Source organism: Lepidochelys kempii, chromosome 6 (assembly GCF_965140285.1).
Source record: "Lepidochelys kempii isolate rLepKem1 chromosome 6, rLepKem1.hap1, whole genome shotgun sequence".
Taxonomy (NCBI): Eukaryota; Metazoa; Chordata; order Testudines; family Cheloniidae; genus Lepidochelys; species Lepidochelys kempii.
Window position 1 is genome coordinate 26,565,871 of NC_136385.1, and position 17,677 is coordinate 26,583,547.

The window sequence follows — 17,677 nt, forward strand, 5'->3', positions numbered from 1 at the left end:
TCCAGTAAACTGTCACTTGAGATGGTACTCTCAAAGTGACGGATGCTCTTTAGTTCTATACCACCCTAGCTCCAAGTGTAGATGCAGCCTTAGCATGATGGGAATGGGCACTTATCCCTCATAGTTACACTCTACCTGGTTTAGACAGGCAGCGGAAGCAGTGTTGCCACGCGTGGCCGCTGCCACACATTTAACAGCTCCTTGGAGGCAGAGGTGAGAGCTGGATGCAAAGTGAGGACCAATTAAACAGAATCATTCAGAGTACGTCCACACTGCAATGAAAAACCTGCAGCTGGCCCAGCCTCCTTGGGCTGTGGAGCTGCTTAACTGCAGTGTACACTTGCCGCCCTGGGCTACAGCCCAAGCTCTGGGGCTCTCCCACCTTGCAGGGTCCTAGAATTCAGGCTGTAGCCTGAGGCCGAAACTCTACACTGCAATTAAACCAGCCCTACAGCATGAAACTAAGTCAGCTGGCCCAGGCCAACCACGGGTGTCTAACTGAAGTGCAGACATACTCTCAGAGTGAAACTGCCCTCACTTTCAGAGATACTACCTCTCCTTCTATACCCCATATACATGTGTAGATTTTTTTTTTTTAAAAGGTAGATAAGCCATCCCCATTCAACAGACTGGCAAAACAAGGTGATTTCAAGGTCAGAGTAAGTTATTGACAAAGAATCATGTTTAGCAGTACTCTGCAGGCAAATAAAAAAAATTAGCTTCACCACACAAAAATTAGGACTGTCAAACTATTAAAAAAATGTAATTTATGGGAGATAATGCAATCAGCTTCTTATTTACCTGAAAGTGACATGGTAAATAAGCATTATCTTCCATAAATATAAAAGTTTTATATTGTTTTGTTTTTGAGTGCAAGTTATGTAAAAAAATAATTTTATATTTGTAAGTAGCACTTCCACAAAAAAGAGATTGCACTACAATACCTGTATGAGGTGAATTGAAAAATACTATCTTATTTCTTTTTTACAGTAATAAGAAATATAAAGTGAGCATTGTATACTTTGTGTTGTGTTTTAATTGAAATTAAAATGTAGAAACACATCCTAAAAATTTATAATAAATTTAAATTGACATTCTATTATTGTTTAACAGTGTGATTAAAACTGCAATTGCAATTAATTTTGGTTAAACAATTAAATAATGGTAAGTAAGTGAAAGATTTCATACCTCAAACAATAAAACCTATAAGTTACAGGAGCTGATTCCCTTAACTCATTCTCTCTAAGGAACATGAACAATACAGAAGCAGGTTAGTTTACCACCCTGAAGCTCTTTGCTGATTTGCAGGTCTGTGCATGCACATTTATAAACATATTTCATGAAGCAACATCAATAGGATGAAGTGTCATGACCAGGCCAGGATGAAAGGAAGAAAAGTAGTCTAGTCAATCTATTAACGGAGAGAGAGACTGACACGTGCGCGCACACGTACACACGCAGACAGCCTGCAAGACTTCATGCTCCTCCAGAAATGACAGATAAATGCAAAATTTCTTCCAGAAAACTAGACATACCTTGAGCCTAAGAAGGTTTGCAGATTGCAGTTAAGCTTCAGTGAATCAATCTTAAATTGAAGGACATCTTTGCCATCACCACAGCATCATTCTGTCCAAAGCTGGATGAAAGTCTCGTGTGATGGACAAATGTTGCTCTCACTAAACAGAACCAACTGGCTGCCGCAAAGGACCCATCAACTGGCTGATGGTCCTTGCTGTGCCTGCCAACCATTGATTTCTACCCTGTTGGTGTAGTGAATTTTCCTTCTGCGCTTGTGGTATCATTTATCCCAACCTCTGCAATATGCTGCACCCTGCAGTACTCTGTTTTTGAAGAGTAAACCAAAATAACCGGTACCTTCTGAAAGAAGTAGCTCATCTATCCATTCCTCTGTCTAGCTATTTCTCACACACATTAATATCAAAGCACTCTTATTCAATCAATTGCTTATCTAGCTGATATTCTTAGAAGTATGAACAATAGTGACCATCACCTAGCTGTATGAGAGTTGATGAAAACAGCTATATAAGTACTTTACAAAGGAGGTTCCCTACTTTACTGACAGGGAAACTAAGGCACAGGGAGGTGAAGTGACTTGCCAAAGTTGACCCAGCAGGTCAGTGGCAGAGCCAAGAACAGAACCCAAGTCTCACTGCCAGAAGCTGGGAATGGGCGACAGGGGATGGATCTCTTGATGATTACCTGTTCTGTTCATTCCTTCTGGGGCACCTGACAGTGGCCAATGCCAGAAGACAAGATATTGGGCTAGATGGATCTTTGCTCTGACCCAGTATGGCCATTCTTATGTTCAGTTCCCTGTCCAGTGTCTTAATTGTTCTTCCTGTTGTGTATTTCATAACCTCTTTTGATTTTAAGTGTAATTACCAGGAGAGAATCACTGTTTGATAACTACAAAAATGGTATTACCTGGAGTCTAGTTTCTAATATCTCCTTCCTCTTCACCCCACTAAAAAAATATTCATATTAATCGCTTGAATCAGGCTAGGGCAGCAATCCTTGTTGTAACAAGCCATGCAGCTCTTTCAATCCAGCGTCCCTTCACCTGCCAAGTCAAGTGAAAGGGGAGATGAACTGCAGCTATGCTATGTACTTGCTCATAAACAGATGCATTCTCACTAGCCAGGGTTACCCTTAACTTTCTCTTGTTAGAAGTGTTCAGTTTATATGTTGTTGGATCCTGTTGGATAGGTAGTGGTAGTCTACCTTCTGGTGGAACTTTATGCAACAAAATAGAGAAATATACTATCTGTAAGAAGAAATACAACAAATTAGTACATAAGGCTGATTACTTCGGAGAGCTTCTTTTTGATTGCCACCTGGCTCGTCAAACCCCTTATTTTTACCACATTTTTCTTCTTAACTATATTTAGGACATGATACTTTGATATAAGAGCCCCCACAGGGCCTGTACTGGCGTATACACACGTGGAAACCAGTAAAAAAACTCAGACTTGCATAGTAGTATTAGACTTAAATTCTTTGTATGCTACAGCCACTACAGGGCAAGACATGCAGAACGGAGGGTCAGATAAATGTGTGCATCCTCATGCACAGGTAGTACAGAGATAATTTCAGAATGGGTATTTGGGAAGTTGGTTAGGTCCAAAGTTTGACATACCTTTTAAACATTTTTATCGTGAAAGGCTCACCAAAGCTGCTTTTTCTCCCCAAAGAAATGGGTCTGTATTCTTAAACAAAAAGACCTGTGAGAGTGAAGGATGAAACATCTGAGTGTAACACGGTCATCAAGGTTTTTATTATAAATTGGGTAAAATAAGTCCTTAATCATGGAAGATATTTGTGGACTTACTTTGAAGGAAACCACTTCCTGTTATAGTGTATATGGGTCCTCTCTCACAACACTGGCCGTAAGTACCAGACTGTGCTAGTCAGGTAACTAGAGAACTGGGGCACCAATTTATATTCAATATGTTACTTTAGAACACATGCAATCTCCAAGAGCTCTTCTGAGACAAACAGCTGCACAGATCCAGGAATGAGAGCTGATGAGGCATGTACGTAATGCTATTACAATGCAAAATAAAACTGGCTTTTCAAATTCAGAGGGCCTAATCCAAAGCCCACTGAAGTCAACAGAAAGGCTCCCTTTACCTTCAGTGGTTTGGACCAGGATCATACATCTGAATGCTGCTTCCCACACACACACACACACACATCTGGAGATGTGCTAATGGGCCACTTCACCTTGAACAGTCCCTTGAAATGTGTGTCAACTGCTTATGCTAAAAAATCTGTTTTACCTTCTATTTAGCTGTGACACCCTTAACACATGCTCCAGACCTGAAGAAGAGCTCTGTGTAAGCTCAAAAGCTTGTCTCTCACCAACAGAAGTTGGTCCAATAAAATACATTACCTTACCCACCTTGCCTGTCTAATACCTGACCAGTGATACAAGGAATCATTATTTTGCTATCAATTCTCTCTCAGGATTTTAAGATTAGGTTGAGTGGAGTGAACAATACCTGAGTATTCCAGTAACTCTTCACAAAGTGATCCTGCCCCACCATTTCTATTCTATTTACTCACATACAGTAAATAAATTGTCTAGTAACCCACTTACATCGTAATACAATCAAACTTACATTGTAATACAATCAAACTTACATCGTAATACAATCAAACTTCAGTAGATTCTCTTCAAACTTTTATACTTTTTGGTAGAAGACCTGCATTAAGTGTGATTGCCTGAACCCTCTTAGCTCTGCTCTGTCCTTTCTCTCTCAGATTCTGGTTATTTTTATTTTTTCCCCCTTTCTTTTTTTCTAATCAGTACTGCCAAAGAGTACTGCAGCGTTCCAGGGTCAAAGCACTATATAGGGAAAGCTGGCAAAGCACTACAGCAATGTTCCTGGACTGCACAGACTGGTTGTCTCTATAGTCTGTTCTGTAAGGTGCGTCCAGGCAGAAGTCCTATAATCATTGTGCATAAGTGCTTTGGAAAAAACATTGAATAATGTATGATGTTCCGAAGTATAATGATAAACATTTTAATATTTAAATATTTTCCTTTCTTATTTTTAATGGCTGATGACAATTGTTGAATTTGTAGCTCCAAGAACTGAAGTTCTCCATCCACAAAACCAGCACTGCATGGATGGCAGAAATGCATCTTTGGCTCCACCATGCTGGCAATATATCGTAGCCTTGACCTGGAGGAGCTGCCATGAAAGAATAGTTCAGTTCCCATGGTCATTCACCCCTGGCCCTCTGTGATCAAAGTTGGTCCAATAAAAGATATTACCTCACCCACCTTGTCTCTCTAATCTCCTGGGACCGACATCGCTACAACAACACTGCATATGAGTTTACAGAGATAATCAGCACAGAAGCTTCTGTGAACATAAGAGATTTTTAGGACGCTTACTCCCATGAAGGTATATAAAAACAGTATCGAAAGGGATTTAAGAGATTCAAAGGTGGAGATGGGGGCGCTGCATGGCAAAATCGAATGCTTTAAGATAAATTACTGGGCTAGGGGCTTGTTTATTTGTACATTTCCACTTTGAAACAAAGCGACACCTAAAATAAATTTCCTAAAACAATGCTAAAATATTTGACATGCACTTGTCTTTATCCACAGGAAGCACCAACAAAATATAAAAATTTCTAACTGCCCCAGGTCACAGCACTCAACCTTGACTCAAACTCAGCTGTCCAAAGAATCAACATAATGCTTCAGATCTGCCACCACCAGAATGTGTTATTGTAGGCAGAGGAAGATTACTTCCTCCCAAAGTGCTTTGCCACCTCCCCATGCTCCAACAGAGCAATGCACTGAAACACATTTAACTGTAGATACATGCTTTTCTCTACTGGGGCCTTAACCATACACGGGGAACAGTACAATCACTCATGTCATTCACAAATCTAGAGCAGGGCCAAGTGTAAGCTCTTACTCCTGGGGAAATTCTGTGCCACTGCACACTTGCAGAACTCATGTCCTCTGCAGATTTCTTTGCTTCCCTGCAGAAAAATGACTTTCTGGTGGGGAGCAAAGGGACGCTACAAGACCAGCCACACCTCCCCTCCCTCCCCCGAGCAGCACAGGTGCATTGTTTCAAGTGCCCAGAGCAGCCAGCAGAGAGGTAAATTGCCATGGAGGAGGGAAAACAGGACACACCCATGGGTGTAGTTTGTGGGGGCACAGGGGCACTGCCCTCCCAAAGAGGGGAGAGGGGGCATGCAGCGTCACTGCCCCTGCTCTTTTCTGCAAGTGCTGAGCTACTCAACACTTGCTCTGCTCAGCCTGCCAGGAGGGAGGGTGCTCAGTCATTCCCACGCTGTCTCTCTCCCTGGGCATGTTTCTGGCTCCCTAGGCTCCTCTCCCCACAAGCTGGGCCTGAGAAGAGAGCAGAAGAGGTGGCATAGAGCAGCTCCTCTCCTGCCGGGTGAGGGAGGGTGGCTGCTCTGGCTCACTGACTCTGCAGCAGCCTCCTGGGTCCTAGTGCTGGTCATCTTCCCCTTCTATGAGTGCTGGGCGCCCTGCGTGGCCACCATCCTGGTGCCACTACAATGGTGAGTGCCTCCGGTGGGGTGGGGCAAGGGGCAAGAGAAAGGGGAGAAAAAGGGGAGCCCAGCATGTGGCATCCCCTCAGCAGTAGCTGGGGCTCCCCCATTAAGCAGGCCCATCCCCTCCAACGCTGGCAGCAGAGGTACGGCTCCAGGCAGCAGTAAGGGCCAGTCAGGCATGGGGAGAGAAGCGGACAACTGGCACGTGCACACGCCCCCTCCCAAAAATACAGCATCAAACTACACCTATGATGCCTTGCCTGGTGGTTTCTACCCTGCAGTCGGCTCAACTGCTCGTCCCAGCTGGGCTGTGGGTAGGGAAGGAGGAGACTTCCTCTTCCCCTGCAAGGAGCAGCCGAAGCTGGGACTACCCCCAGAAACCTCCCCCGGCTGCAGAAAGCGCCGCACCCTCCCACTTCCTGCCCCCATCACCCATCAGCAGCAGGGGGAGGGGTCACTGTGTGGGGAGAGGCTCCTGTCCACTCAACCCCCATGCCCCATACCCGCCCCGCATGGAGCCTCACCCCCTGACACACTCAGAACCCCCCCCAAGCCCTCCACACCCAGAACCCCCACTCCCCCGAGCCTCAGCCCCTCCACCCAGAGTGCCCCTGCACCTGACCCACCCCCACCAAGCCCCACCCCCTGCATTGAGACCTCTCCCACCCCAAGCAGCCCCACCCTCTGCACCTGAACCACCCCACCATGCTCCACTCCCCCAACACTCAGACCCCCCTGCCAAGCCCATCTTCACCTGGACCCCCCCCTGCAAAATCCCATTGCCCCTGCACCTGGAATCCCACAACAAGCCCTTGTGGATCCAGATCCCCCTCTGCACTCAGACCCCCCACTGGGACACCTGCATCCAGACTGCTCCACACAAAACCCTTACGTCCCACATCTGGACCCCTCCACACTTGGATTCTGCTGGGCTGAGCCTGCCTGCCCACACCCGATGCACCTGGCGCAGAGGAATAGGGTGCTGGGGTGTTTCTGGAACAGGCCCAGATCTTGTGCTGAGACAGGATTGGGGCACAACCTCACCACTGAGTCCATATCCCGGGGGGAGAGGAAGGCACGGGCTGCAGGGTCATCTCCCATCTCTGCGCAGCCAGCGGCCTGTGCTTCCCCCTGTCATGCTGGAGCCTCCACATTTATTTCTTAACAAATAATTTGCAGAATTTTAATATTTTTGGCATAGAATTTGGCGGGGCTTCAGCCAACTTAGACATCTAGTTCCATCTCCACACCTATGACTAGGTTCCTCCACACCCATGACACGACACTGTCTGCCGCCACCACCACACCAGGGGCTCTTCTATATGAACCAGGAGGTAGGGCCGCAGTTCAATTTTGCATGCTAGGGGAAAGAGAGGGATGGATATTAGGGAACACTTTCTTTGTTGCAGCCCTCTGGCAACAGGGATACGTGGGATGGTGCTCGGGCTGAGTGAGCTCATCTGTTGTTGGGCCTTATGCAACCATCTAGGTAGCACAACCCTACTGCCGCCACTGTTCCCTATGAGAAAAGTGCATCATCGTTCTGTTTTTAAAATACTTTATGGGAAGACAACACAATTTCAAACTTGCCTGGTCATTAAGTATACAATGAAGCTGCTCTCCAGCTCCATAACTTTATTTAGGTGTTTGTATGGATGGGGGACATTTTACAAATTCTAAATGCATATAAAGAACGGTCATTTCAACTGGTTTTATGGGTCAAGTTCTAGTATTTTTAAAAGATTTACTCACCAAGACTGTTGTGGCATCAGCCCATCAGGTCACTGCCAGTGTTCTTTTTATAATCTACTTCACTTGACAAAGTTTAGCTTCCCCCTTTAACTACCACAACAATACGTGACACAGCCTTTGCCTGCTGGATAGATATAAAATATCCTTATCACATCTTTCAATTAAAAGTAGGGTGTTCTGCTTCCTTAATGGTGTCTGAACAAACATAAAAAGCTACAGGAAAGGAGAAACTGTCAACTCTCATGTTATCGACAGACTTGATCAGCACGCAGCCAGAAGTTGCAAACCCAATTGTGTGTGGAAGGCTTCGCTTAAAAGCAACCCAGACGAGCACCTAATCTGGGAATGCCTGATTGCCTGCAGAAGAAGTGTGTCTTATTCTTAATATGCACTACCCTAAAACTGATTTAGAGTTCTGGACTTTCAAAGTCACTGTTTACCATATATTTTGCTTGGGCTTGATCTGGAGTCATTAATGCATGATGGTACCCAAAGTCTAGGTTCATGGTATCTGTGGAACTAACTCATCAGACCAGAGGAAATCAGATTTTTCATGGACACAATTCACTGACTCTGAAAGTACAGCAACTGGCTGTCCTCAGTGCCTGATCAGCGCTGGTATTTGCTGAGCTGGGGCTGAAACCTGATCGCTCTTACAGGTGGAGGCAAATTGTTTCTGTTTAGAGAGGAGAAAGGTGATTGGCAGAAAAATGTTTTTCTTCATGAGGCTCTTTTAAACCCATTTAGCCTGCCCTTTACTCAGATAACCTATTGGCACTCTGTGGTGAGGCACTTCATGATGGAGCTCTTCCTCCATCAGCACAAACAAGCCCACTGCTATTTATCTGGTGCATAAGCCCAGGGTTCTCTTACACAATTAGGAGAGAAGCTAATAACAACAACCCAAGAGACAAAACTGCCATGTATTTTTTTGAAATATGAAGTAGATTCAATTGACATACTTTTCTACGTTAGCCTTCACTCTGTATAATCAAGAGAGCAGGACTGAGAGAGTGGCATTTTCTCCCTTGCTCACTGTGGACTTATTCCAGGCCATCTGTGTGGAATGCCAGACAGGACAGTCCATCTTCCCTGCAGAATAGCATAGTGGTGCCAGCCATTTCACTACAAAAAATGGAGGGGAGAGTGAGGGAGGAAGGGCAGGCAGGGAGCTTCTTTTGTTTTCCTTATTTGTTTGTTTGCTTTACTTGGGCAGCAAACAGAGGGCTTTCCTCTTGCCAAATTCACTCCCATGGTGAAATGTTCCCAATTACACTGTGGTGGAGAAAAAAAACGAAGTTTGCAATTAGAGCTGCAGGAGTTTGAGCGTCACTTCCTAGGCAATAAGTGAGACTGCCAAGTATGGTGCGTCTCTGCAAAGAACTCAAACCTGAGCAGATCAGCTACTACAATTATTTCTTCAATAATTATTTTTATAAAGTGCCTTTTCTTTAACAAAATACTCCAAAGTACGCTGAGTACTCACCATAAGCCTCTGTTACAAGTCAGCCTTCTATAAGCCATTTCACCATCTTCCAACTCTCCTCAGTTTTATATTTGCAACACCTGCAAAGAGCTGGATGGCTAATTCAGGGTTCTGTAGAACACACAGCATAAAAATAGTTCTTACATTTTCACAGCACACAGGGAGGTTGTTTTACATATCCTGTGCAAGTCAAATACTTCTCCTTGTGGGATTCTCTTTGTTGGAGCCCTAAAATCACCCATCCTTCGTATGTTTCAGAGCCTCAAATTGCAATGGTCTTTCTTCCACTCTCCAGAGACAGACAATACAGTGAGGAAACCGAAAGAGGCATTATACCTCACTCACATAAGAGAAGGAACTCACTCCCTGCATAGCAATCTCAGCTCCTGCCAGACCAGGAAACAAGAGTGTGGAAAGAGATTCTAACCTGGACATTGCAGAACGCTGTCCATGCACCAAGACAGTCCCAGGTGCTGGACTTTTTACATTACATTGCAAGGCAATAGCCTCAATTCCTTTCAATTTTGGTGCGATGGTGAAAGTTCAATTTGTTCCACAAGCAGAGCAAATGGCAGACAGGAAAAATACAGATGCAAGAGAGAGTCCGTTGGAGTTGAATGGTGAATCAACAATAGGTTCTCACAGGGCTGCAAGCCCCACCCTAAAAGATATAATCCCCCCAAATATAAATTCAATCATTCTGAGAGTTGTACAGCTGTTTAAAATTAAAGAAGAGCCAACACTAAAGATTTCCATTTGCAAACTAGGCCCTGAAGTCACACCTTGATAAGTTTCACTGGACTTATTGTCCCGCTTTAAGGCCAATGGTTAGCCAGTATATGTTTGAAGAAAAGGGATAACAGGGGAGAGAGGGAGAAGAGAAGAAGAATGGCAACAAAAGCCAATGTTTAACCTCTACCTCCAAGGCAAAAAACAAACAAACAAACCAAAGCTACTCTATACCTACTGTAAGACCTCTGTCCAGTTTTGATCTGCCATGCAACTTCTGCCCACAAAAAGAGTGCAGCAATACACTAAAAGTAAACATATTTGGAAGATAAAACTTGCCATTTGCCACACAAATGTTCCATTTTTTTCCAGCAGAAACAGAGCAAAAAAAAAAAGGCTGTTTAAATCAGTTTGCCTAAAATAAGCCATCCCTTATTACATACCACTCCCTCCCTATGCGGAGGGATTTAGGAAGCATGTATTGCCATGATCTGACAAGAGGTAATCCAATAATCCATAGATCCTCTCTCTCTCCTGGAGAAGGACACAGATGCTTTGACCCCTCCACCAAGGCCTTGTGTCCCCACCTCACTTTTGCAACACACCAGCCAGCTGTGCTGATGCAGCAAGCGTTAGACACTCCTTTAAACAGGGCTGTAGTAAGAACAACATGCAGAGATACCCACATTCTGAAGGTTTCTTGTACCACAAGAAAATCCTAATAGAATGTCTTACTTCTCTTCATCCTCCCTTCCCCCCTTCTACCTCCACTGGTCTAGTACTGTTAAAACTTGGTGGGCTTCCCAGGCAAAACTCTCACCTGCCTGGTCTAATCTGGCTCTAGAGCTACCAGCTCCATTTGCCCCCTCTTCACCCCCAATGGAAACATTTACAGAACAAAAACAGCTGCTTCAGAATAAACCTACAGGGCTGCATCTCACAGTACACTAGAGAGCTGTGAAACACTGTTGCTGAGCACAGTACACTTAGTTCTGCAACAAGTGTATCAAATCATTGCCTCTCATAACATGGTGCACAGGAATAATAAAGATAAAGCAACAAATGCCAGAATGTTTAGAAGTGGTGAAGAGAAAGCTCTCTGAATGGAGGCCAGGTTGAATGAACCTATTTGCACCCAGCAATTGCAGGCATCTTCTGTCAACAGATCTTACATACTGTACAACAAGGGTTCTCAAACTTTATTGCACCGTGACCCACTTCTGACAACAAAAAGTACTACACGACCCCTAGAGGGGGGACTGAGCCCAGGCCTGATCAAGTCCAAAGCCTCAGGTGGGGGGAGGAGCAAAGCCCAAATCCCATGCCCTGGGCTGGACGGGGGGCGGGGAGAGAGGGCAAAGCCAAAGCTCCAGGATTTCAGGCCCAGGCGGGAGGCCTGTAACCTGAGCCCCCCAACCTAGGGCTAAAGCCCTCAGATTCCGTCTTCAGCCCCAGGACCTACAAGTCCAAAGCCAGCCCTGGCGACCCCATTAAAATGGGGTCCTTACTCACAGTTTGAGAACGGCTGCTGTACAATATGTTGCAGCACACCAGGAGGAAGGGAGTGAATTAACTGTTTCTATTTCTATAAGTTTAAGAAAAGACCTTCCCCTTACAAAACAAACCCACTCCCTACTGTAAGGTGAGTTAAGACTCATACAGCCACATGGCAAGCCTTCTGGGAACATAATGCAGTGGATACTATTAAATACTGCACATCCCAGTTTCACTTTCCCAAGCCATGTGACCAGTAGACTACCACCATCTGGTGCACAAAGGAGAAATCCGTGATGGAGGGGGGTTCTTTACCATTGTTCTTCTATAATCAGGTACTCTTAACAAGATTTCACTGCACATATAAAAGCAGCAGCAATCAACGGACCAAAAAAAAAAAAAAAAAGGTTTTGTGCACCAGGTCTGCTTTCATTTACATCTGCCCAGTCACACTGCATCTGATCCTAGAGCCTTCCATCTGGACAGAGGGAATCAATTCCTGTGCCCAATACATACCATATTCTCAGTTTACCAGCTTGATGTCTTAAACCCAACAGAAAGACCAGGGAGTGGAGACAACTAGAAGTAGGGACTTTTGTTGGATATCCTCATAGGTGGTGACAGAGCAAAGCAGAGATGGTGATGCTGCCAGTCTAAATGATCATGTTGGTCCCTTCTGGCCTTATAGTCTAGGAGTCTAATATTGCAGAGTTTAGGTGCCTTGCTTTATTCTCTTAGCAGCAGAACAATTTGTTGCACACATTAAAAACAGAATGCTAATCTAATTTAAAATAAAAAAAAGACTGAAATGCCATGCAAACTGCTGCTCCAGTCCAAAAATACTAATCAGTTTACAAAGCCTGAATCTTAGCCTAGTGCTGTACATTTCTGGATACTGTGCCAGGGCTCATGTTAAATACAGCCATTTCACTATCACTTGCCAAAAAGTTGCCACTTTTAAAATTTTAATATTTGGGCAAATATTAAACAAAGTTTTTCCTTTCATTGGAAACTGGTTTAACAATCTAACAATGGATGCTACACTATTACCATCAGAAATTGTCACTTCCAGCAAGAGACGCAGCAGCAGCAGGCAGCTTAGTAATTAAAAGTTGTATATTCATGGTATATCTATACTGAGTAGTGCAGCTAACCTGGATTTTGCAGACTTGCTCACCTCAGCAAGCTGCATATATAAAATACATAAATAGAGTCATATGTAGGGTAAAATTTAAGTTTCCTGTCCTAGACACTTTTTCTCTGCACTTACCTGCGGTTATGTAGTTTCATAATAAGAGTGAATACTCAGACCACTGTCAGACTGTTTTAATCTTACTGTGTATGCTGAGGCAATCCCCAAGATCACATGCTAACTGAAACAAGATTATATATCCTGGAAAAATATTTCAAAACAAGCTAAAAAATCAAACCCCAGCAACAGGCAAGAGTATTTCCCTAAACCCATAAGCAGCACATGAACATGTGCATTTCTATACCAGCACTGAACAACTTTGTTGGCTGCAAGGATGAGACTTCCTCCAGCTACATTTTTTACAGAACTGTTGTAGACAAGAAAACAGCGAACAGGATGTGTGCAGGAGGTATTCTGCACCCATTACCAACTTCTTTCTGTAAGGGAGAGATTCTGGAGCTTTGGGAAGGGAAGAAAGAAAGGACAGCTTCAAGCCTAGAGCTTTACAGACTGACAACACAGACAAAAAGTTAACAAGGGGAAGAGCGTGATAAGATTATGCTTAGAAAAAGCTGTTGGCTTTGACTTCTGGTTAGACAAGTAGCCCTACAGGAAATATAGACTTTAAGCAGGCTAACTTATTTCCTATTGCTTCAGTGTTTAAAAAAACCCACACATTCTCAGTATGCATAAATCAAGATGTCATTGGCATTGGAAACACAGACCCAGCTTAACTCCATAGCTACAAGGCTTTTGTTAATCCCCCACTCACATTCCCACCAGGGTCCACAGCCTTCCTTTACTTCTATTACAAGACATCTTAGTTTTATAACACACAAGGAAATACCATCAAATTCTCCTCTTATATATTCACTTATGAATGTTTCCTTCATGGGTATGACAACAAGAACTGAAGTCACCCAAGGTTATTATTACAAGACACTTACAACTACTCCAATATCTTTACACATTAATTCATTGTAAATTCTTGCCGTAGCTCTCATAACTTTGGGTACTAGCACAAGTGTAATTTAAAATACTCCAACACAAAATATCCACATCCAATTGGTCTGATCTGCAAAAAAAGGATTAAGTTTTATTTATATATCAGATTTGTTCATTCATCAATTATGCCTTTTAAGAGATTTCAGTATGCAGGTAGGATTTACACAACAGTATTCAGCACACATTCATTTTTAGAGGTTATTTACAACAATGCCCCCCAAACATCTTTAAAATAAGGCTGTTCCTTCAAATTAAATATTTAGGTCCCTTGACCAGGTGTATTAAGTAACAAGCAATACAAACAGCATGCTGGAGAGGTAAATCAGAGTGATGGCAATCAACAACTCTGATCTGGTAAAAGTTTCTCTCTTGGCATTAGGCACATAAGCTAGAAATCAAGGAGAGAGAGTTTTAACTCCCTTTTGATAAGATATGTAAGGAACATACCCTTAGTATGAAATCCTTGGAAAAGGTATAAACAAATCATTGGCACAAGTGATCTGAGAAAAAAGCCACTGAACCTTTTTTCACATTTCATCTCCTGGTTATGTAAACTATTTTCAAACGCTTGCAGAGAAGTTAGTAGCAACTTCATATGAGCTTCTTAAACCCCCTTTTGCAAATTTTTTGCAAATTTTGCAAATGTCTAATTCCCAGAAGGAAAGCAAAGTGGTTTTACAGAATGTTGATGGATTTTCATGACAAAGGCCCATACGAGTTGCTACCTGAGGTCTGGTGCATTTCTGATGAGAAGGTACCTCACATCTTTGTATGTACAAGAGTAGTGGCACAAGAGATATAGGGCTTTACATAGTCTTACATTTTACATTTAGCTAAACGAGTGCAAACCCTGTATGAACACACTTAAATCTGTTTACAACTGGTTATCAATTCATTGAGCAGGAGCAGGGAAGGCAAGTAAAGTTGTCAATTTAAAAACAAAGTATTCTAAGGATTCTAAGAAAGAATTCTAAGGAACAAGAAAGGGTCATCTTTAATAGCTAAACACAACCCAATTATCTTATGATGTGGTCCTGTTTAAGACAATCTCTGGCTGATTAGTTGTTTGTGCTAACCTTGTCATCTACAAGAAAAGTCCTATGCCTACCCCAATTCAGCCAATTGAATTTCATTTGGTAGTGCAAGAGCGTCATATATACAGTGTTGCGTAGTAATGTTGGTACCAGGAAATTAGAGAGAGAGAGAGACACAAGGTGGGTGAGATGATATATTTTATTGGATCAACTTTTGTTGATGAGACAAGCTTTCGAGCCACACAAAGCTCTTCTGATCTGAAGAAGAGCTCTGTGGGGCTCAAAAGCTTGTCTCTCTCAACAACAGGATTTGGTCCAATGAAATATATTATCTCACCCACCTTGCCTCTCACATATACACATGAACACTTTAAATGTTTCCTACATAATAAGACAGTTTTTCCAACATTAATATAATCAGTGGAATGAAATTATATTTGGCCTGCTCAGTTAGGACTGGCCAATAACCTCATAACTTTTCAAAACATATAGATTTCTTTTATGTTTCTGAGTCAATGCTTATTCTTTATATATAATAACAAACTTGCTACGGCATGCAACTAAGAGTTAAAAGTAAGACAGCTACTATGTTTCCTTTCTGTAAAGGCCTCTCCCCACCACCGCATTTGGGAAAAAAAAATTTTTTAAAAAAAAGTTTACACTTCAGTGTTAACATGGGGTTATTTTTAGCAAAAGCACCCCCAGCCCAGGATCTCATCTTTGAACTGGATCTTCCTGGATGTAGATTCAGCCCAATTGAGGGATTACAATGAGCTAACAGTGCTTATAAAACAAACATTCAAGTGTACAGAAGTTATGATTAAACAAAAAGAAATGCTGACTGATGCCAAACACTTCAAATTCAGATATAAAAGTCTACTAAAATCTGATCTTGTGAATCATCAGTTCAGCATACAAGCCAGAAGCAGTATGTGAGCTGACAGTACATAAACTGTCCAGAAAGAAATACAGAATGAAGTGGAGAGGACCCAGGTCAACATGCCATCTCAAAAAAGTGTTGCAGTCAACCCAGAGGAATTCTATATTAGACCTTATCCTAAGAGATAAAAAGAAACTGACCATAGAACTAAAAGTTAATGGTACCTTAGGTACAAGTGGTCACTACTTGATCACATTTAATATGTGCAAGCAGAGTCAAGTCCAGACCAGTAATATGAAGGTGCTTTAATAGAACAATTATGAGTCAAATCTGGGAGGAAAAATTTATCAAAAAACCAAGTCAATGAGAATAATTTAAAACCGCCTTTACTAGATGCCCGAAAAGTCACAGTCCCACAAAAGAAAAAAGAGACTGTGCTCCTTAAAAAACAAAAACCTAGTTTAGAGGGGAAGTGAAGGCAGCTGAAAAAAAATTTTTTTTTTTTTTTTACAACAAATGGAAGAAAGGAGAAGTTGATAGTAATGAGTATAAATCAGAAGTTAGGAATTGTAGTAAATTGATACAGGAAGCCAAGGGACACAAGAATAAATCTACTGCCAGTAGCATTAAGGACAATGAGGAGTTTTTAAAATACATTAGGAACAAAGAGACACCTGACAATGGTATTGCTCCATTGCTAGCTGGAAAAGACAGAATTATCAGTAATAATGCAGAAGAGGCAGAAATGTTAAATATTTCTCTTCTGTATTTGGGGAGAAAACAGCTAATGTATATCATTGTATGGTGATAAGATTCTTTCTATGCCACTAATCTCTGGAGAATATTAAAACAGAAGGTACTAAACTTAGATATTTCAAAATCAAGTGGTCCAGATAATTGAATTCTGATTGAATTTACCTAATCTCCCCGCACTGTTCCTGGTTCCAGGCCCACAACCATAACTAAACTTATTACAGTAAGATCTCCCAAAGATATTGCAGGAAACTGCCACATCTGTCACAATGGAAACAACTTAAATTTAAATACCATAGTGATTAAGTGTCACAAGAGTCTGGGATACTTGTTCAATCTCCAGAAAGTCCAACTGGATCTGGTCGTGAGGTGGGGTGGTGGAAAGGGGAGTGTTTTAAACAGACAATTCTGTCCATTCCCTTCCCCTAGTATCAGGGAATCATTACAAGTTTTAACATATGCTCACTGACAGACAAGGTCTCAAAGTTCTGACAACTTTGGGGACCAGTAAATATCAGGAGCACAGACTTATCCTGGCATCTTTATAGACTAAGATACTGTAATTTACCTTACTTACAACATGGGTGGGGATGAAACATAACAGGAGACCTGACCCATAGCTCCATAGTAGGGACACTGTCAGAAGTTCACATGATCTGAAAAAGCATGGAAGGAGGGATAATTGTTTCTTAAGCCTGCAGTACGAAGACCTCAAAGAAGCGCAAATGCTCGGAGAGTCATAGACAGCACCAAGAAACATGATACATGAAATTGCCATTTTTTAAAACTTCCAGATAATAAGTTAATGAACTAGTGCACTTAATACTACTGTAAAAGTAGTAAAAATATTTCAGCTTGCAGCTAAACTGGAGGAGAGGCTATTCTCAAATAGGAAGAAAGGCTATTTCAATATATTTTAGAGAGATGTCTGAAACATAGGTCCAGACATACTGAAAAAGACCAACGGTCCACCGAGTCCAATATCCTGCCTCTGACAACTGCAATGATGTATTGATTCAGAAGGTAGCATAAACCTCTGTAGGGGAAAGTTTCTTGCTGGCTCTGGCTGATCAGCTTATGCCTTGACACACGAGGACAGAAAACACTTGCCATTTTTATCGTAGCTAGCACAAATGCAGAGAACACTCTGGTTAATATGATCTAATCTTTACAGAATTATACTAAGCAAGTTGCTTTAGTGGTATTATACAACTTTCAGTTCCACAGGTTTATTAAGTACTGTGTTTCATTAGTGTTACATCCTTGCAGATCCTTTTATTTAA

The 17,677-nt window shown here is 42.4% G+C and overlaps 1 protein-coding gene across 5 annotated transcripts in view; it reads right to left on the minus strand.

Moving 5' to 3' along the window:
- The window catches only part of MOB2 (MOB kinase activator 2), a 166,721-nt gene that overhangs the window by 136,749 nt on the left and 12,295 nt on the right, over nucleotides 1-17,677 (minus strand). The window contains exon 2 of one of the 5 annotated variants that reach the window (XM_073347216.2): nucleotides 16,972-17,050. The exons of 2 other annotated variants lie outside the window; for them this stretch is intronic. In XM_073347216.2, the coding sequence (XP_073203317.1) occupies nucleotides 16,972-17,012 (41 nt within the window). In that variant the 5' untranslated portion in view covers nucleotides 17,013-17,050. Of the gene's footprint in view, nucleotides 1-3,157; nucleotides 3,184-7,821; nucleotides 7,854-16,971; nucleotides 17,051-17,677 lie in introns of those variants that run through there. 2 more of the 5 variants (XM_073347221.2, XM_073347222.2) reach the window with 2 other exon arrangements.